The sequence below is a fragment of the Manihot esculenta genome, chromosome 13, assembly GCF_001659605.2.
Source record: "Manihot esculenta cultivar AM560-2 chromosome 13, M.esculenta_v8, whole genome shotgun sequence".
NCBI classification, from domain to species: domain Eukaryota; kingdom Viridiplantae; phylum Streptophyta; class Magnoliopsida; order Malpighiales; family Euphorbiaceae; genus Manihot; species Manihot esculenta.
The window spans coordinates 33082714-33098976 of NC_035173.2; the positions used below are offsets into that span (position 1 = coordinate 33082714).

General features: G+C 37.1%; 1 protein-coding gene across 1 annotated transcript; it reads right to left on the reverse strand.

Moving 5' to 3' along the window:
* Positions 1 to 1566: 1566 nt before the first annotated feature.
* On the reverse strand, positions 1567 to 13795 carry LOC110629147 (DNA polymerase alpha catalytic subunit). The gene is made up of 30 exons (XM_021776063.2): positions 12536 to 13795; positions 11868 to 12038; positions 11689 to 11772; positions 11478 to 11552; positions 11238 to 11302; positions 10607 to 10697; positions 10324 to 10512; positions 9401 to 9564; positions 9180 to 9294; positions 8500 to 8679; positions 8303 to 8416; positions 7516 to 7635; positions 7104 to 7427; positions 6908 to 7000; positions 6422 to 6540; positions 6269 to 6341; positions 6087 to 6143; positions 5805 to 5897; positions 5360 to 5482; positions 5182 to 5279; positions 4995 to 5040; positions 4129 to 4242; positions 3930 to 4013; positions 3613 to 3813; positions 3442 to 3518; positions 3071 to 3290; positions 2650 to 2703; positions 2435 to 2554; positions 2106 to 2180; positions 1567 to 2021 (listed from the first exon to the last, which is right to left on the reverse strand). Exons 1-30 carry the CDS (start codon positions 13661 to 13663, stop codon positions 1875 to 1877), a joined length of 4614 nt encoding a protein of 1537 aa, XP_021631755.1. The 5' UTR covers positions 13664 to 13795; the 3' UTR covers positions 1567 to 1874.
* Between the last annotated feature and the right edge of the window lie 2468 nt (positions 13796 to 16263).

Genomic DNA, 16263 nt, shown 5'->3' on the forward strand with positions numbered 1-16263 from the left:
ACAGGTCTAACTGATGGCTAGTACAATAATCCGGAAATTCTCAACCAACCGGGGCACATTGATTGATAACGGCACCAAATTGACAAACAAACATCGACAACAAGCATAACGTATTTGAGAAGCTTCCAACTTAAAATAGCAATCAAAACTCAGAGAGTAAATACAGACCACTTAAGAAGCAAGAAGAACCAAATAAGCCAAATAGGCCCTTTTACCCTCAAAGAAGGGAGCTCGCTCTGAAAAATCCTTATTTTCACTTGTAAATGAAAACTAATGATTCCATTTTCACTTTGATATTCCAATGATTAGATAAACCAAGTTCTCCAAAAGGAACTTACAAAATAATCCTAGAAAAATAAATCATAATTGAAAAAAAAACTTCTGAGTAACAAATTCACCTAGAAAATACATAGCTTTGAATATGGGGGTTTAACAGCTGTGTCACTAAAGAAACTCAATTTTAAAATTTTTTATGGGAACTTCTAATCCATTGTTTTCGATTACTAAACAAAGCACAATCCAGAAAAGGGTATTTATAGTGAAAGCATAAGGAGTAGTTTTGAAAATAGAAAGGAATTAGCTTGGAAGGATCTACCTTCTGAAAATTCTTGACGACGGAGACAACACGATCTGCGACATCGGATTTGTCAAGGAAGGAGCCCCTCACGAGAGAGACGCGAGCGATGGCCGTGAGAGAGAGACGCGAAGGATGGAGAGAAGAGACTCTGGCTTTGGCGAGTGGGTGGCAGGGTGGGTGGCTATGGGACTGGCGATTGGGTGGGTGGGTGGCCGTGGCTGCGGGACTGAAGCGGCGAAGGATGGAGAGAAGAGACTCTGGCTTTGGCGAGTGGGTGGGTGGCCGCGGCCGGTGGCTGGTGGGTGGCTATGGGACTGGCGACTGGGGTGGGTGGCTGTGGCTGCGGGAGACGCGAAGGACGGAGAGAAGAGATTTGGTCTGTGAGAGAGATGAAGGCCGGTGGCTGTATGCGGGATGGGAACTGGGAAGTGTGCCGAAGTGATATAACCCTATATTAAAACGGAGCGTTTAAGGTAAATTCGGTCGGTTCGGTTTGACCGAATTATTTTGTCTCTAAAACCGAACCGAACCGACCAAGCTGAAATTTTTAAAAATTAAAACCGAACCGAACCGATTTTATTTTAAAACCGAACCAAATTATTAAATTAAATCGATTCGGTCGGTTATTTCGGTTCAAACCGAACAGTGCTCACCCCTAGGAGAATGTACCACCTTTCATCAATCAATAATGTCAGCAGAAGTCTCTATTCACAGTTAAACGTTCCGGTCTCCACTTTATTGTGTTTTTTTGTCTTTCCTTCTTTTGGATGCTGAAAACAGAGAATCCCCATCCTTTAATTATGTTGAAGTTCAAATGGGTGTTTTTGATATAAATTTGAATTAATCAATCAAGTGATTTGAATAGTGGAGATACTATAAAATAAAATAAAATACTAAAATTTCGCTTAGCATTTCTTGTTTCAATTCAATCAAGTAGTAATATTTTGAGTCTAACTACAACTGAAAGCAATGGGAGAAAACCGTTCACTGGAAACTGAATTTTTTGTTCCCTTCGTTTTCATTTGAAAAAATGATGCTAATGCTTGAGATCATTTAGTCCAGTTGCCACACCTAAAATTGAAAATTATGACAAATTAAACATTTGATATATCACTATGAAGATCTGATGACCCCTTCTTAAATTAACTGCAAATCGTAACAGGAACCCACCTAATAAGCTCTGAAATCAAATTATCAAGGATGCAAGATTGCAGTAAAAATTTGTACACAACATGATAAAATGAGCTTTATTATTTAGCTGTATGCAATGCATGTGATATTTACACGAGTTGGCAGCTCAAACTGTGACAGTTAGGTCGTTTAGCTTTATCCACCCGTAGGCGCACCGATCCCTTAACTTCTGCACTGTTGATACCGCCAACTCAACCATTGGCCGAATTTTGGTCAACTCTTTCTCCACTGGTATTCTTGTGCTGCCATCCATCTGCACATAATCATCATACAATTAAATTCATGATGTGCAAGGCATTTAGACCTGCTATTTTCAGATCAAAGAAGCGCAAATAACCTGCTCCATGCCACGTACGGTGTCCAGTAGATGGCAGAAATATGAAAGCTGCTTGTATAGATCTGCTTCTGTGTACTGTAGGGAACACATTTTATAACAGAATCTCAGCAACCCAATACAGTATAATAAGCGAAGAAACAACTAGAGATCTCTGACGAACATTATTAAAATTGTGAGAAAATGGGAAAGAAATATATTGTTATGTCATCATCTATTTAATCACATGGGGTTATGGGGAAACTTCTTATTCAACAAAATCATATTTTCTGGAAATTTTGTTCTTTGAAAAATTTGTATTTGTTTTAAGGTATAGAGTATGCGATGAAAACCTTTCTTACTAGACGGCCATTACAGCGAGGATAGTTTGGACAAACAGTTCCTCTTTCTGCATCACCAACCAGCCGCAAGTTAAGGCTGCGTGTCATATGTTTGCAAGTTTCATCATCACACTGAAAGAAAGGGAAAATGTTGGTGAGATCTAACTACCACCAAGCATATGTTGTCTTACCAAGCAGATTCACATTCCCATGGTAAACTATATTACCATCATTAAGCCCTTGTAGTACGCAGAAACAAACCCCTCCGCTTGCCTTTTCACCTGAAATTGACAGAATTGTTCTCAAACTATATATATATTGAATCTAAAATTAAAGCATGGATTTAGCCTTCCCTGGCAATGTGATTTGTTCAGGATGTAGATAACACGAAAGGAGTTGATATTTTAAATAACAAGATTTATACCACTTTGATGATTTTAATTATTAATTTCATCATTCTCCCCCCCCCCCCCCCCCAATACCAGGAAGGCACTCCAGAATTCTGTGCAATTACCTAGGTATCTGACCCTATCATTTTTTTTTTTCACTTGAGATGCACAGAAGGTGCACCATGGAGAAATTCATCTCTTACCATAAAAGTTCCCTCATGAGAAGTTTCAGTATACAATGTGGAGTTCAATATATCACCTGGTTTGCTATCATTGCAGGATATATTCTGCCCATATCACCTTCTTCTGGACATTTAGGACAACGCAGTCTATGCCAGAAATTGAATATAGATTCCTCTTCTTGCTGTCTTATTGCATTTTCACTGGTTGACTTGCAAATGGAGCTGATGACAGAAGGACATTCAAAAGTACTAGAGCAGCTGGGACATGACAAGATAAATGGCTCACAACTTCCATATCTGCAATTCAGATAAAGAAAAATGAAAGCGGGAAATGAAGGTGAAAAGGAAGTGTCATTAGGTTAACAGTTTCAGATGCATTTACAGACATAGTTTTACCATGCTTTTGAACATGTTAAGAACCGTACAGTTAGACATAGGATATGATTACCTCTCCTCATCATTAACGGCAAACAAAAGTGAGCTCGAAGGATCATTGCTGATGGCTTCACCTGATCTACTTTTGAACTGAACAATCATTGAAATGGAATAGGGTTATGCTTGCAGAAGAGAATAACACAATTGCAACCAGTCAGAGCTTCACCCAGAAGTTCACATTTACCTTGGATGAGTCGAGGCCCAAACAATCAGCCAAACGCTCTGGGCTTGTACCCTGAATTGAAGCACATAAACGGGAAACCACAGGATGAATTTGTTGTGACAAGTAGTAATCTATGTCAATCATCCATTTCCCGTCATCCGATTTCAATTCATCAGGATGCCTAGCACGTTGAGCAATTCCTGTCAAATTTCCTGAAGCACCCTGTTCAGGAAAAGGGGGAAAGAGTATGAAGAATCAAATTTCAAATGTAAAAAAGCATCATATGTAAGTTTAACAATGACCAATAATTTGAGACAAATCAGAACTGCGCTGCACACCTGCTCACAGCAAATGATATATGGGACTGTGTCACCAGCAGAGCAACCAGTGGTGTAGCCACTTTGCTTCAATCTCAGTGCCACCTAGGAAATAGCATTCGAAGAAGCTTATGCAATTGTTTGTACAAAAGGCAGATTAAACCATCTATATATGATTAGACATCTCATGGACGATAGTTATAAATTGTTTGTCACTCACCAGAACATGTGGCTGATTCTTGGCATCAGGATAGGCTTCAGGTGGTTTAGTGAGTGTCTTCGTGATGACATATTTCTCCAGTGCTACTTGTCCATTCCTCATATCCTCCTGAACCTGTTAAATACGCAAATTGTTGGTGATTAATTAAGCTCCTCAACAACCAAAGTGAACAAAAACAATAACCTGAAGCATAAGCGCACAAAGTTATCAAGAAAAGAAAAAGAGGTAACCTGTTTAGCTCAACATTGCAAGAAAGAGAACTGAAAGGGAGAATTATCATTTTCCAGAAAAGTTGATAGTAACTTTAATAAAAAAAAATGATTTTCATTTCATGAATCAAGAATTAAGAATCAAATTGAACCGGATCATTAGATTCGACAAGAATTCCCAAAATTAATATAGTATATGTTCAAAAAAATAAGTAAAGAAATATCACAAATGACATTTTGATTGACAATATAGTTATAATGTGACTAATTAAAAGTATGCTACATGATAGAAACATATTCATAAAATTAATCAAATAATTAAATACTAAAAATGTTAAGTCACATTAAAAGGTCAGAATATATTAAATGTCATAATTTGACAACTACATATAAAGAAGAAAATTAATGAAAAAGAAAAAGGAAATGAAAGAAGAGGAAGAGGGAGAGAAAGTCGGTAGAAGAAAAATAGACAAGCAAAGGTGTTCACTTGATTAACTATTAATTCTTTCAATTTAGTTATTCAAAACATAGAATGCTTCCTCAGACCCCTCTTAGGTCAATTTCTTAAAACTTCTCACAACAGTGATGATAATTATAATGATTAAAGTTTACCTTCATAAGAGAGTTATGATGATAATTATAATGATTAAAGTTTACCTTCATAAGAGAGTTATGTATTGATTCAACTACATCTTCACATGACCTGTGAACAGGAGAGCCAAAGATATGAGAAAGGGACTTTACTTAATTTTCTTGATTTCCAGGTAGGTATGAAGTCAAATGACTAGAAAATAAGGGGTGTGTGGGGAGAGGACTGGTTAGAGCTGGTAATAGTATAACATACCCCCCAGACAAGATTTGAGCAAGGCAGAAATCTCCCAATTCCTTTGATAGCAAGCTCCAGTCCCGACGAACCATGTCGAGACCTTTTCGTTCAATAACCTGCACCAAAAAAAGTTGCTCCACTGACTTCTTTCAAGAGAAAAGGTAATAAAAAAATATAAAATATTTTGAAAGAATACCTCATATGGTGTCCCATCCTTGAACTGCAATTTGACAGCTGCATATTTTTTCTTCTTGAGAAGCAGCATTCTCTTGTACAATCCATCAAGATCAATTTCTAAACATCTATACTTCTTGTTAACCTAGACAACAGATGAAGTAGCAATATGAACTCAGTTGCAATAACTATATAGATACTATTTTCATTATTACGTTTCAAGTCTGAACTGCAAGTTCTCTGGAGGTTACTTTGGCAGAAAAAAAAAGAATATTAAGTGAATTTGTTTGATATGGAAAACTTTATTTAATGTCATTCATGTGTGTCAGTATGAAAACATTCTGGTTCAAATATTGACAAAGAAAAGCAGCACCATTTTGGTTTGACGCCTGGCACATTTGAAATGTCCGTTGATGTTACCATGAATGTTCCATATTTCAGTCCATAAATATTAACCACCACTTTACCTCCTGGATGACTTTTCCTGCAACAGCTTTTGCTTTTGTGATATCATCCAGTCCACTATATATCATGATTGAATCTGTATCGCCATATATGACCTGCCAAGTATAATACAATCCACTCCTAAGTGCTACATAAATGAATGATTCAATAGAGTTGATACAAACATTATTCTTAATGCCCGTTTTCGCTTAACAGTGTGCATCTGAAACACATCATATACCCATTACCTTGTTATACAAAGACTTACCTCTAAGTTTCAGTTAAAAAACAAAAAAAAGACTTACCTCTAAGTTCAAATTATTTTGAACAAGATCCACAGTGCTCTGTAGAATCTCCCTACCCTGTGCACCAATCAGACCAGTTAGCCTAGCTTAATAGTTATAGAAAAATTTGGTATGAGAACCAGTTTCTTCATAAGGAAGCAAGATTTTCTATGGAATTTCATCAAAAGCAACACATATCTTACTTGTAGAGTTATAAGCTCCGCAATAGGCTTTGCATAAAATCTTGAATTGGAAAATCCAAGGCATCCATACATGCTACAGCAGGCCATTTGAGAAAGTAAGAAAGCATGAACATAGTAGTGACAAAAGACAATCATTAGAATTAGGGGAGAAACCTATTTGCAGTGAGCTTTAGTGCTTGTTGCTGAATATCAAGCTGCTGGACCTTGAGACCAGTGACATTCTTCATCCATGATTTGACCATTCTCCTCCTCTCCACTAGATTTTTCAGCAACTACAAATAATAATAAAACAAATTATGAGCATCTATTTTTGCTAAGGGTAAAAGACAAAAAAAGGTAAAACAATTTTATAATTCAATTAAAGATCACTCGATGCATAAAATTGCAAGCTTAAGTGAAGTTTCAGCAAATAATCCAGAGTTAGTTACTGACTTCCAAAATTGACAAGTAAAATCTACAATCTTTTCTCCTTTTTCTTATTTAGAATAATGTTTCTTGCAGAGTGAAGGTATTGATTTGGAGACCTTTTCTCTATTGAGGGTGCGGATGAAGATGCAAAATAGGAAATCCAAAGATTTCGTTTTGATTCATAAATTTCCAGTATTCACAAGATAAATAGGAAATTATGCATGGCAATACCTCAGGTAGAACTCCAGTTGTTTTGCTAGAGGGTAGACGGGGAACTAAACCATCCGCAGATTTTTCAATTGTTGTGAAGCATATATTGTACTCCTGCAAAATCATTGGAGAATCATTATAAATAAATCTTCATAGACCAAGTGGGTAAAATTAATCAAGTTAGAAAGAGATAAGGGAGAAAGAAAATTCCTTTAACCTGAATGATAGAAGGGTAAAGACTATTGAAGTCCAGAAGCAACACATATTTGTCATACAAACCCTTTTTGGGCTCCAAAACTAGACCACCTGCATAGGCAGGACCCTTTTTCCCTTTTGCATGATCATTCTCAGGACCGTCATTATCAAAATTGGTATGATCAGCATCCAATTCTTCTGCATTTCTTTCCTCAACACCATGATTTATCCTACGTTTTGTCATTTTTGTTTCCTTTACATGGAAGGAATTCTTGTCTGGTACCACATACTTCTTTGCATGAAATGCATGCAATAAAAGATACTCTACTCTCTGTGCCCTAGCACCCTGGGAAAACATATTAAATTGCAGAAAATTTACAAATTGTAGGTATGTAATGGAAAAAAACAAATAATAAGTCATTGCAAGTACTCACTTGGAGAGTTTTACCCCAGAGATTACCACTAATATTAGTCAGCTGACGTGTGAGTGGAAGAACACTCAAATGAAACATGAGTTCCATAGATAACCAGGCATCCGTCTCACCACATTCAATCTGAATGCATCATAAACATTATGAGCACCATAATATGCCAAGCAAATAAGGAAGAAGTATAATTTTCACACCTTAGGTAAAGCTATCTGGTGGACAATGAGGTAATATTGAGATAGCTCAAGTCACAAATATATAGGCTCAAAAGTTGCCTCCCATTCATAAGCTAATAAATTCAAATTACTGTAGCTACTAGTTACAAGCTATTATGAATATAGAGAGAAATATGAATTAATATTAGTTGGAAATTTTATGCCTCATCATATTGTTTTCAGTGCAAAATCACACAAAACTGGTATTATCAATTTCAGAACTGTGAATTGTCCATTATACTTTGACCATCAAGCAAGATGGGCCCCTCAACAGATACTCAAGCTCAGCTAACTCTCAATCCCAAATTACTTGGTGTATGATTAGGATCCATCATCCATGTCAAAGATGAAGATGTGATTAATTCTGCATTACCCCTCAACCTATTAGATCCAATACAAAGTCAAATACTACAATACTGTTAGAATTTTTAACAGAACCATAGTTTAAAACAAAATCCCAATTATTTCCAAAGAATGCAATATAAATATAAAAGAAATACATTCTAACATTATCTTCCCGGTCAAATTCCCCAATATTACAACCACAAAAAGTAGATGAAATTAGCATCAGAACCTACCAGTTCAATAAGGGATTTTGACGTCTGAAACATTTTGGGAATATCATGTGGAGCAATCTCCTTCCTATCTTTGTTCAGACGATTCTTCGTTAGTTGTGTCAAGGAGTAACTGACCTGGATGAAAAATTGTTGCACATGTGATTAAAAAGATAGCTGCACTACAAACTGACTTCTGGCACAACATACCAGCAAAATACCTCTTTTAATAGGTCACGTGAGGACAAATATGTATCGCACAAGAGTCGACCAGCAATGCATGACATAATCCCTGCACTTGCTCCAGAACCAAACATAACATTTCCTTTTGTAAGCTTAGGCATCACTGAACGCTTGAGGCGACCTATTTTGGACCACATGCTGCTTGGCACACGGCAAGCCTACATTGTTGGCATTTTAGGGCCAATGGAAACTCATCATTTGCATATATCATTAAAGGAAAGACAAAAAAAGCAGCACAAGCTTGCATTTCAGAATTTCAAAACTGAGGAAATTGAAGAACTGAAACTATTAATCTCATCTGAAAATTCAACGTTGTAGGAGCGCTTACTAAATTTTCTAAATGTGAAATGCTAGATAAAGTAAATGAAAAATCAAAGATGCAGAACCATCTTTTGATATAGGATTTCTCAGTCATTAATGTTGCATATGCTAAAATGCCGGTTAATGAGGAACTGCATCAAATCAGTGATTGGATTTCATATGTTTTCCTTTAAGATGCAAATATAAAGAGCACATCATTATGTCTTCGTTGCAAAATAATCTGTTTCCATTAATGTCTCCATCTTCTTAACCAATAACCAAGCTTACTCTCCCCCTCTCTCTATGTCTCTCTTCATCCCCCTCCCTTCTTGCAAAAGCAATGCAAAGACAATCGCACCTGGGCTCTGTGGAGTAGAACATCCAAGTCAAACCCAGATATGTTATGGCCAACAAGAACATCACTGTCCAATTTGTTTAATGCAATCATCAGACGATTCAACAAAGCTCTTTCGCTGCAGCACAGTTTTGTATACTTTAAAAGACAGGAACTAAATGTATGATAAAGAAAAGAAAAAAAGACTAAATCCTTCCAGAATCATGCTAAGCAAGAAAAATTACCTGCTCTCAATGCCTAAGACATTGGACCCAGCCTTTGTGTTCCTTTCAGTCACCTCTTTGGAGAACCCCATTGGGAATATCCCCCCTTCAAGCTTGCGGACAACAGTAAAATGGCTCAGCATACCCTGTTTCTTCCATTCTGAGGCCACCATGGGACTGTCAATCTGAAAAGTACAACAGCAAAAAAAAGTAGCTTATGTTACAATAATACAAAAATCCATACAAGATTAACTGGTAAGTGCGAAGTTGAGCAGAAATAACAAGCGTTAGCTCCAAAAATTGATACACTAACAATGGCTCAAATAACATAAGCAGCTCGCATACTTGGAAGCTTATGAAGGTAAACCTGTTATCATAGTTCTCCCCAAATTATGGTCTCATTTGAAATGCACTAATAACTTTATGAAGTGCTTAAGTATATAATACCATCCAAGGCAAAGATAAGCATTCTTTATTTGCTTGTATTGTTGGCCAGAATATTAACCCATCTCTAACATCAATTTAAAAGTAAAATAATATTTGACATTTACTCAAATCAAGTCTTTATGATCAAATTAATAGACGAGAAAATATGAAACCACATGCATTTTTTTAAATCATAGGCTATTGTGGAAAAGGCATAGATTTCAAACCCAGGATTCCTACCTCAGATTATCTCTCTAATTTTTGCAACCCTAGTTGGAAGGCTGCTCTAGGAATTCAGATTATGGAGTGATGAAAGATGGATGGTGCAAGGGGCATCGGCAATGGCCCCAAGTGTAGACATAAATAAACAATTTACACTTATTTAGCAAGAAGCATGAACATATGTCTTGTGGATCAACAACTGAAGATACAAAGAAAAGAAAAGCTGCACCCCTCTAAGAAGACAGGTCCTTAAATCAAATTGAAAGCAGCATGACCAACAAAGTCTCTAAACAAACCTTAGCCTTGTGACAACAAATAAGAGATGCAGAGACTATTTCATTGATATTTTGCTTCTCATTTATGACTGTTTTCAAATTTATTGCTGTAACAACCACTGGAGGAATCTCTATTGTGCTCTTTGAGGAAGATGACACCCTTATGTCTTTTGGTGAGTCAACAATAATCTCAAACTTGCACCAGCTCACCTGTTCAAAATTACAGTAAAAAAGCTGGAATATTTATGAAGGATTCTATAAGTTTAACTAAGAAAACTAAAAGGAACTGATATGGAAGTCTTACCCTCTGAGAAGCTGGACAAACCGAGAATTTTGAAACTGATAGCCACAAAGGTCCCTTTACCTTCCTTTTGACAAGAAAAAGTTCCAATGCACTGCATATGATAGTAATGGTTATTATCACTTTCTTTCTAGCAAAGAAGGAATTTCACTGGATATTTTATTTTCCTCAAAAAGAAGCATCTAACAGAAGTTACCCTTAGCAAGATCATAAAAGAAGTCCATGATCTTTGTCTGATATTCTTAGCAGAAATGAAGGTGGGTGTAAAAAGTAAGAAAGTACAGAAACTTTCGTGTGCACAAACATGATTTAACGATGCAATCAAGGTAGTGTATCCAACTAGTCTAATCAACAGCTGGAAATGTCACAATCTATTCTCTCCTTTAGGTAAATAAGAAGGCTAAGCCAAAAAACAAAGGCATCAAAAGCATGGTAACTGCAACTTTTCAGAATACTTTGAACAGACCAACATATATTCAGCAAAATGCTAGTCCAAGCTTCCCTAAGCAAGTTCACTTGGAATCTCTACCACATAAAAATATGTGGCAGGTATGAACAAATCAATCAAAGGCTTAAATAGTGTATGGCTGGAACTTAAAAGTGGACCTCCATGCCAGAGTCTCCAACAGCATACCTGCAATGAGTTCCAAGCAAAGCACAGAAAGTTTCTCCTTTTAGATCTGCTGGAAGTGGAGGTTCCTGCAGATATCAATAACAGATGAAACCTAAAATACTTAATAGGAACAAAGAAGCACTCCAAGCATCATGGTTCCGCGCAAATTCAAGAACAATAGATTTAGAAATTTGATGGTTTATAAAGCTGGCAACCAAAAGTTGAAACAGACACCTTACTGTTAGCGAGTTGGTAGCTTACCTTGAATGGGTAGTTGATCTTAAGCACATAATTCTCTCCTGTAGGTATGTCTGATCGCTCAAAAGCATATCTCCTCTGTGAGGCGTTCAGTATGATAAAACAAGCAACAAATCAAATCAAAAGATATGGAGAGAAAATACAACTAATGAAATGCAGCAGTAAATGACATTAACATGCACTTGGCAGACATATGAATGATTGATTCGCAGACCTTCACTGGAGCCATGCTAAAACTAGAAACATTGAGAGTTAATAATTGACTTGCTATTTCATTTTTTAGGCCATATGCTACATCCTGCAGAAGAAAAATAAGGAAAGCATTAACATCAGGCAGAGAATAAAACACAGAAGATAAGAAGAAGAAGAAGAAATGTCTATATTGGAATATACTTGCAGCTTTTTACGGAACTCAGATGGAGAGATACGTGACTCTTCAGCTTCTTTCTCCAGCTTAATCATCTCTTCAGTATGAAAAATGGAACCATTTGGAATAGCATAAAGGCATCGCTGCATGTTCTTTACAACCACACAGCAACTGTGATAAGAATTTCCTGCTTTGACCTGCATTGCAATGTCAGATGTCAACAAGTTTGCCTTATGCACCCGGATTTAAGTCAATAAAACACTTAACAGATAGATAAATGTTATCATACGAGACGGCAGAAACTCCTTTTTCCTTTTTTTTTTTCTCTCTTTAGAGGGGTGGGGGAAGGGATCTCTTGCACCTGAATGGCACCAAACAAACTGAAATTTAGTTATTGTTACCACAGTCTTGCATTTTTTTTCCCGAAAACTAAGCAGTTACTTTCTTCATCCTTAATTGAACATATAGCCTAATTGCATAATGGCCTTAGTGCAATGCCCCATGCCATGTGTTTGATTTTGCATACTAGCTTTCTAATTGCATTATCACAAAGCCAGTAACAAATAATGTAAACTATCCCACTGCCATAATAGATGGTTAACCAAAACTGTTGTTGAATCAAAGTTTAGTCCAGATAGTATGCAAAATTCCTAAAAATAAGATATTTTTTATATTTTAAAATAATAACATATACCTTCCCGAAGAGATAGAGGGTACCCATGTTGGCGCCAAAAACCTCCTCATGAACATCTATTATGTAAAAGGGCAGCGATCCATCAGCCTCAAGCTCAAAGTCCGATTGCTCTTCATAGCTTGATCCACTTTTAACCTCCTCAGTACCACTGCCAACACTTCCATTTCCAACGCTCCTCACTGCCTGCCAGTCAGCAACTGCACTTAAAGCAGGATCTCTCTCCTCCACTGTAATCTTTGCATTAAGTGTATGCCCACCCTCCTCCTTCTTCACCACTGGCTCCGCTTTCACTTCAGTCGAATTTTCCACTTGCTCGTCAGTCACTTCTACACCAGCTTCCATATCAAACGGTTGTTCAACTTTCTCCTCTTTGACTTCCTTAATTAATCCTTTTCTCTCATCAACGTTAGAATTGGTCCCTAGATTAAGCACACTGTCATCATTATTTGTGATAACCCCGTTCATTTCAGTAGTAACCGCCAAATCAACGTTACTAACAACATGACCCTCAGTCTTAATTGGCCTAAAATTCCTCAGAGTCAACTGGCCCCTTCTGCGTCTCTCTCTATCAGCGTCGTCAGGTGCAAACTCAGCTATAACATCATCAACGATATTTTCACAATCCAAACTCTTAACCTTACCAGAATCCTTATTTTTAAACACCGTCGATGTGAACATCGCCGATATTCTTTGTTTCCCCATCATTGCCGCCGCAGCTGATAATGAAGAATTAACCTTCTTTTGTTGAGTCTCTTTCTCTTTCTTTTCTGTCTTTTTCCTTTTTGATCTCGTGTTTGGCTCGCCGCCATCCGATTCATCAGATGATGGAGGAAGGCCGGCCTGGGACCAGTCCTCCTCTTGGCCCTCGTCGCCATACCCTAGACCATCGTCATCGACAATGAAGGCTTGCGCCTCCTCGCGACGGCGTGCCACGAGTTTGTCATAGTCGTCCTCAGAGACAGTGTCGAATATCGGAGTCTCCACCTTGACGTCGTATCCGCCGCCATTTTCAGACCTACGGCCACCTCTGCGTAGAGCTTTTAAACGTTCCAAGGCTTCTGCTCGAGCCGTGGCCTCCGCTCCCCTGCTCCGTCGCCTGCCCGCCGCAGCTGACTGCTCATCGGCCATCTCTCTCTGTCAATGGATCAAGTGGGTAGGGCTTCACAGTGAAGAGAGAGGTGCGATGAGTTTTGGATGTTATTGTTGGCGGGAAGATTCAGAAAGTGAGAAGGGTTTGGCGCCAAGGAGCTTTTCACAAATCAGACCGGAAATGGGCATTACCCAATTTATTTTGGGCCGATATACCTTTTTGGTAATAAATATTGTTACTTCTTTTCCATTAATATTTAATACTTAAATCTTATTTATAAAACATAACTATTTAATATCAATTTTTAAATTTTATAATATTGTAACGAAAATTTAGAATAAATATATATAACTTACACCAGCGTACAAATTATTAATAAGTTTTACTGTCATATATGCTATTTATTAAATACAATGGGTAGTATTTTTTAGCGCAATTACATTAATTTATATAATTTTTCAACTCATAATACTTTAGTATTGTTTTTTAAGTGCTGGCAAGAAGCTCTCTCCAACACTTGTAGTGTTTTTTTTTTCCTTTTCAATTTTTAAGTCAAACAATTTAGATTTTTTTCTTCTTTAAAAAATTTTGCTTCCGTAATTTATTTCCGATCATTCAACACAATAGATTATGGGTAACTAAATTTCAAATATTCAAACTACGTTTAAATCCATAAAAAATAACTATATCGTAATTTCATTAAAATTTAATGTAATATCCGGTTAGATTCCGGTATCGGAACTCCTATTTTTCGGCGGAATTTTCGTTAGAATTCAAAATTTATGGATGTCGGAGCCTTCCAGAGGGGTAAAACAGAGGGTTTTCAAAATGATTTTACATGTGTTTACGTTTTTTATTAAGAAAATTGAGTTTTGAAAAGGAAAAGAGCAATGAGGCAATTGCAAGGTTCGGCAGCCGAAAGTGAAGTTCAGCTGCCGAAGGTTGCATGGTTTTGCTGCCACCGAATCCCCACTTTGGCTGCTGAAGGTGGTGAAAGTGTGAAAGCTGCTTAGGCCGTCGAAGAAGGATTGCCAGCCACCTATAAAAGCCCCTTTGGCCGGAAATTGAGTGTGCTTTCACTCCCTTTTCGTACAAAGGTAGGTTTTTGTCCTCATTTGGTTGTTTTCATCTTGTTCTTCCAAATCATGCAAGCTAATGCGTTTTTAACTTGGTTTTTGAAGTTTTGAGCAAAAGAAGGCAAAGTTGAAAGACTTGGAGATTTTGGATTGTTTTCCTCTTCATCTATGAGTTAGGACCATCGCTCCTCTCGATCTTCAAGAGGTAAGCATGGATCCTCACCTCCTGACATACCTCGCAGGCTGACACGAATTGTGCCACTTCTCTTTTCATAGCTGGCCACCAATACACTCTTTTCAAATCCTGATACATCTTTGTGGCCCCAGGGTGAACACTATACCTAGCATTATGAGCTTCCCTCATAATGTCTCCCTTTAGACTAATGTCATATGGTACACATAACCTGTTCCCGTAGCGGAGGATCCCTTTGTCGTCGAATCTGAACTCATCACTCTTGCTTGACTGAACAGTCCTAGCAATCTTGACTAACTCTGGGTCCTCGTACTGTTTCTGACCCTATCCCCCATGTTTTCAAGGCCATAGAGCAGACAGAGTATCAGCAAGGGTAAAGTTGATGTAATAGTATAGAGTAGTGGACATGTATTGTACAAAGAGATTATGTAAAGTTATGTAATGAATATTGAGATAGTATTGTGCTTAGCCCTATAGTATGTTTAATCCCTTCGTATGTGATCATTATGTCATGTTTTTATGATGAGAACCAAGCTTGATATATGTATGAGGACCCATATAGAGCATTTGATGAGAGCTCTAGTATGGAGTTTTATGCTTTCAGAGATAGTGTATGCACAGGTCAAGTTTGGTAAATGAAAAAGTTCCAAATTTTTTACAGAAATGTATGATCATGTATGGGGTTTAACAGGTACACAGAGTTCATAGTAGGCTTGCTACGGGTTCCGGCGACCTTAAGTCGACCTGAATCCTAGCGCCGGTAGCAGTCCGATTTCCGGGTCGTTACATCTAATATACAAGTTTATCTATCAGAGCACGGTTCAAATTTTGTATATGCTGGCCGATCAGAGCAAATCTTGAACCCGCTTATAGAAGAGTCAGCCCAATCGACTTATGGTCAGTGGACAACAAACTCTTAGACATTCGAGATCATGTCCACAAAATGCCGGAGATAATTAAATAGCCGTCTACCTATAAAAAAAATATACGGTATGTCCATATGTACAACTCAATATTACAATGATAAATTTACTAGAACGACAGTTATACATTACTAAAAATATAAAAAAAAAAAAAGAAAATGAGTCAACCAGACTAAATTTTATCAAAATACAATTTGAATCTAACTTTTATTGAATGTTAAAACATAAGTGAATTTCTTTTTACATATATTTATATTGATCCTTTATATGGTATTTGTGATGTGAAATATGATTTTGTAATGCTTCTCAAAATTGTTGGGATTGAATACATCTAATTTTTCTTGAATATAGATGATTCTTGATTTTTGATAAATCCACAAATTAAATTATAATTGTTCTAATTTTTCTAAATTGCATGTAGTTATGTAATTTAGGTGACGGTGTAA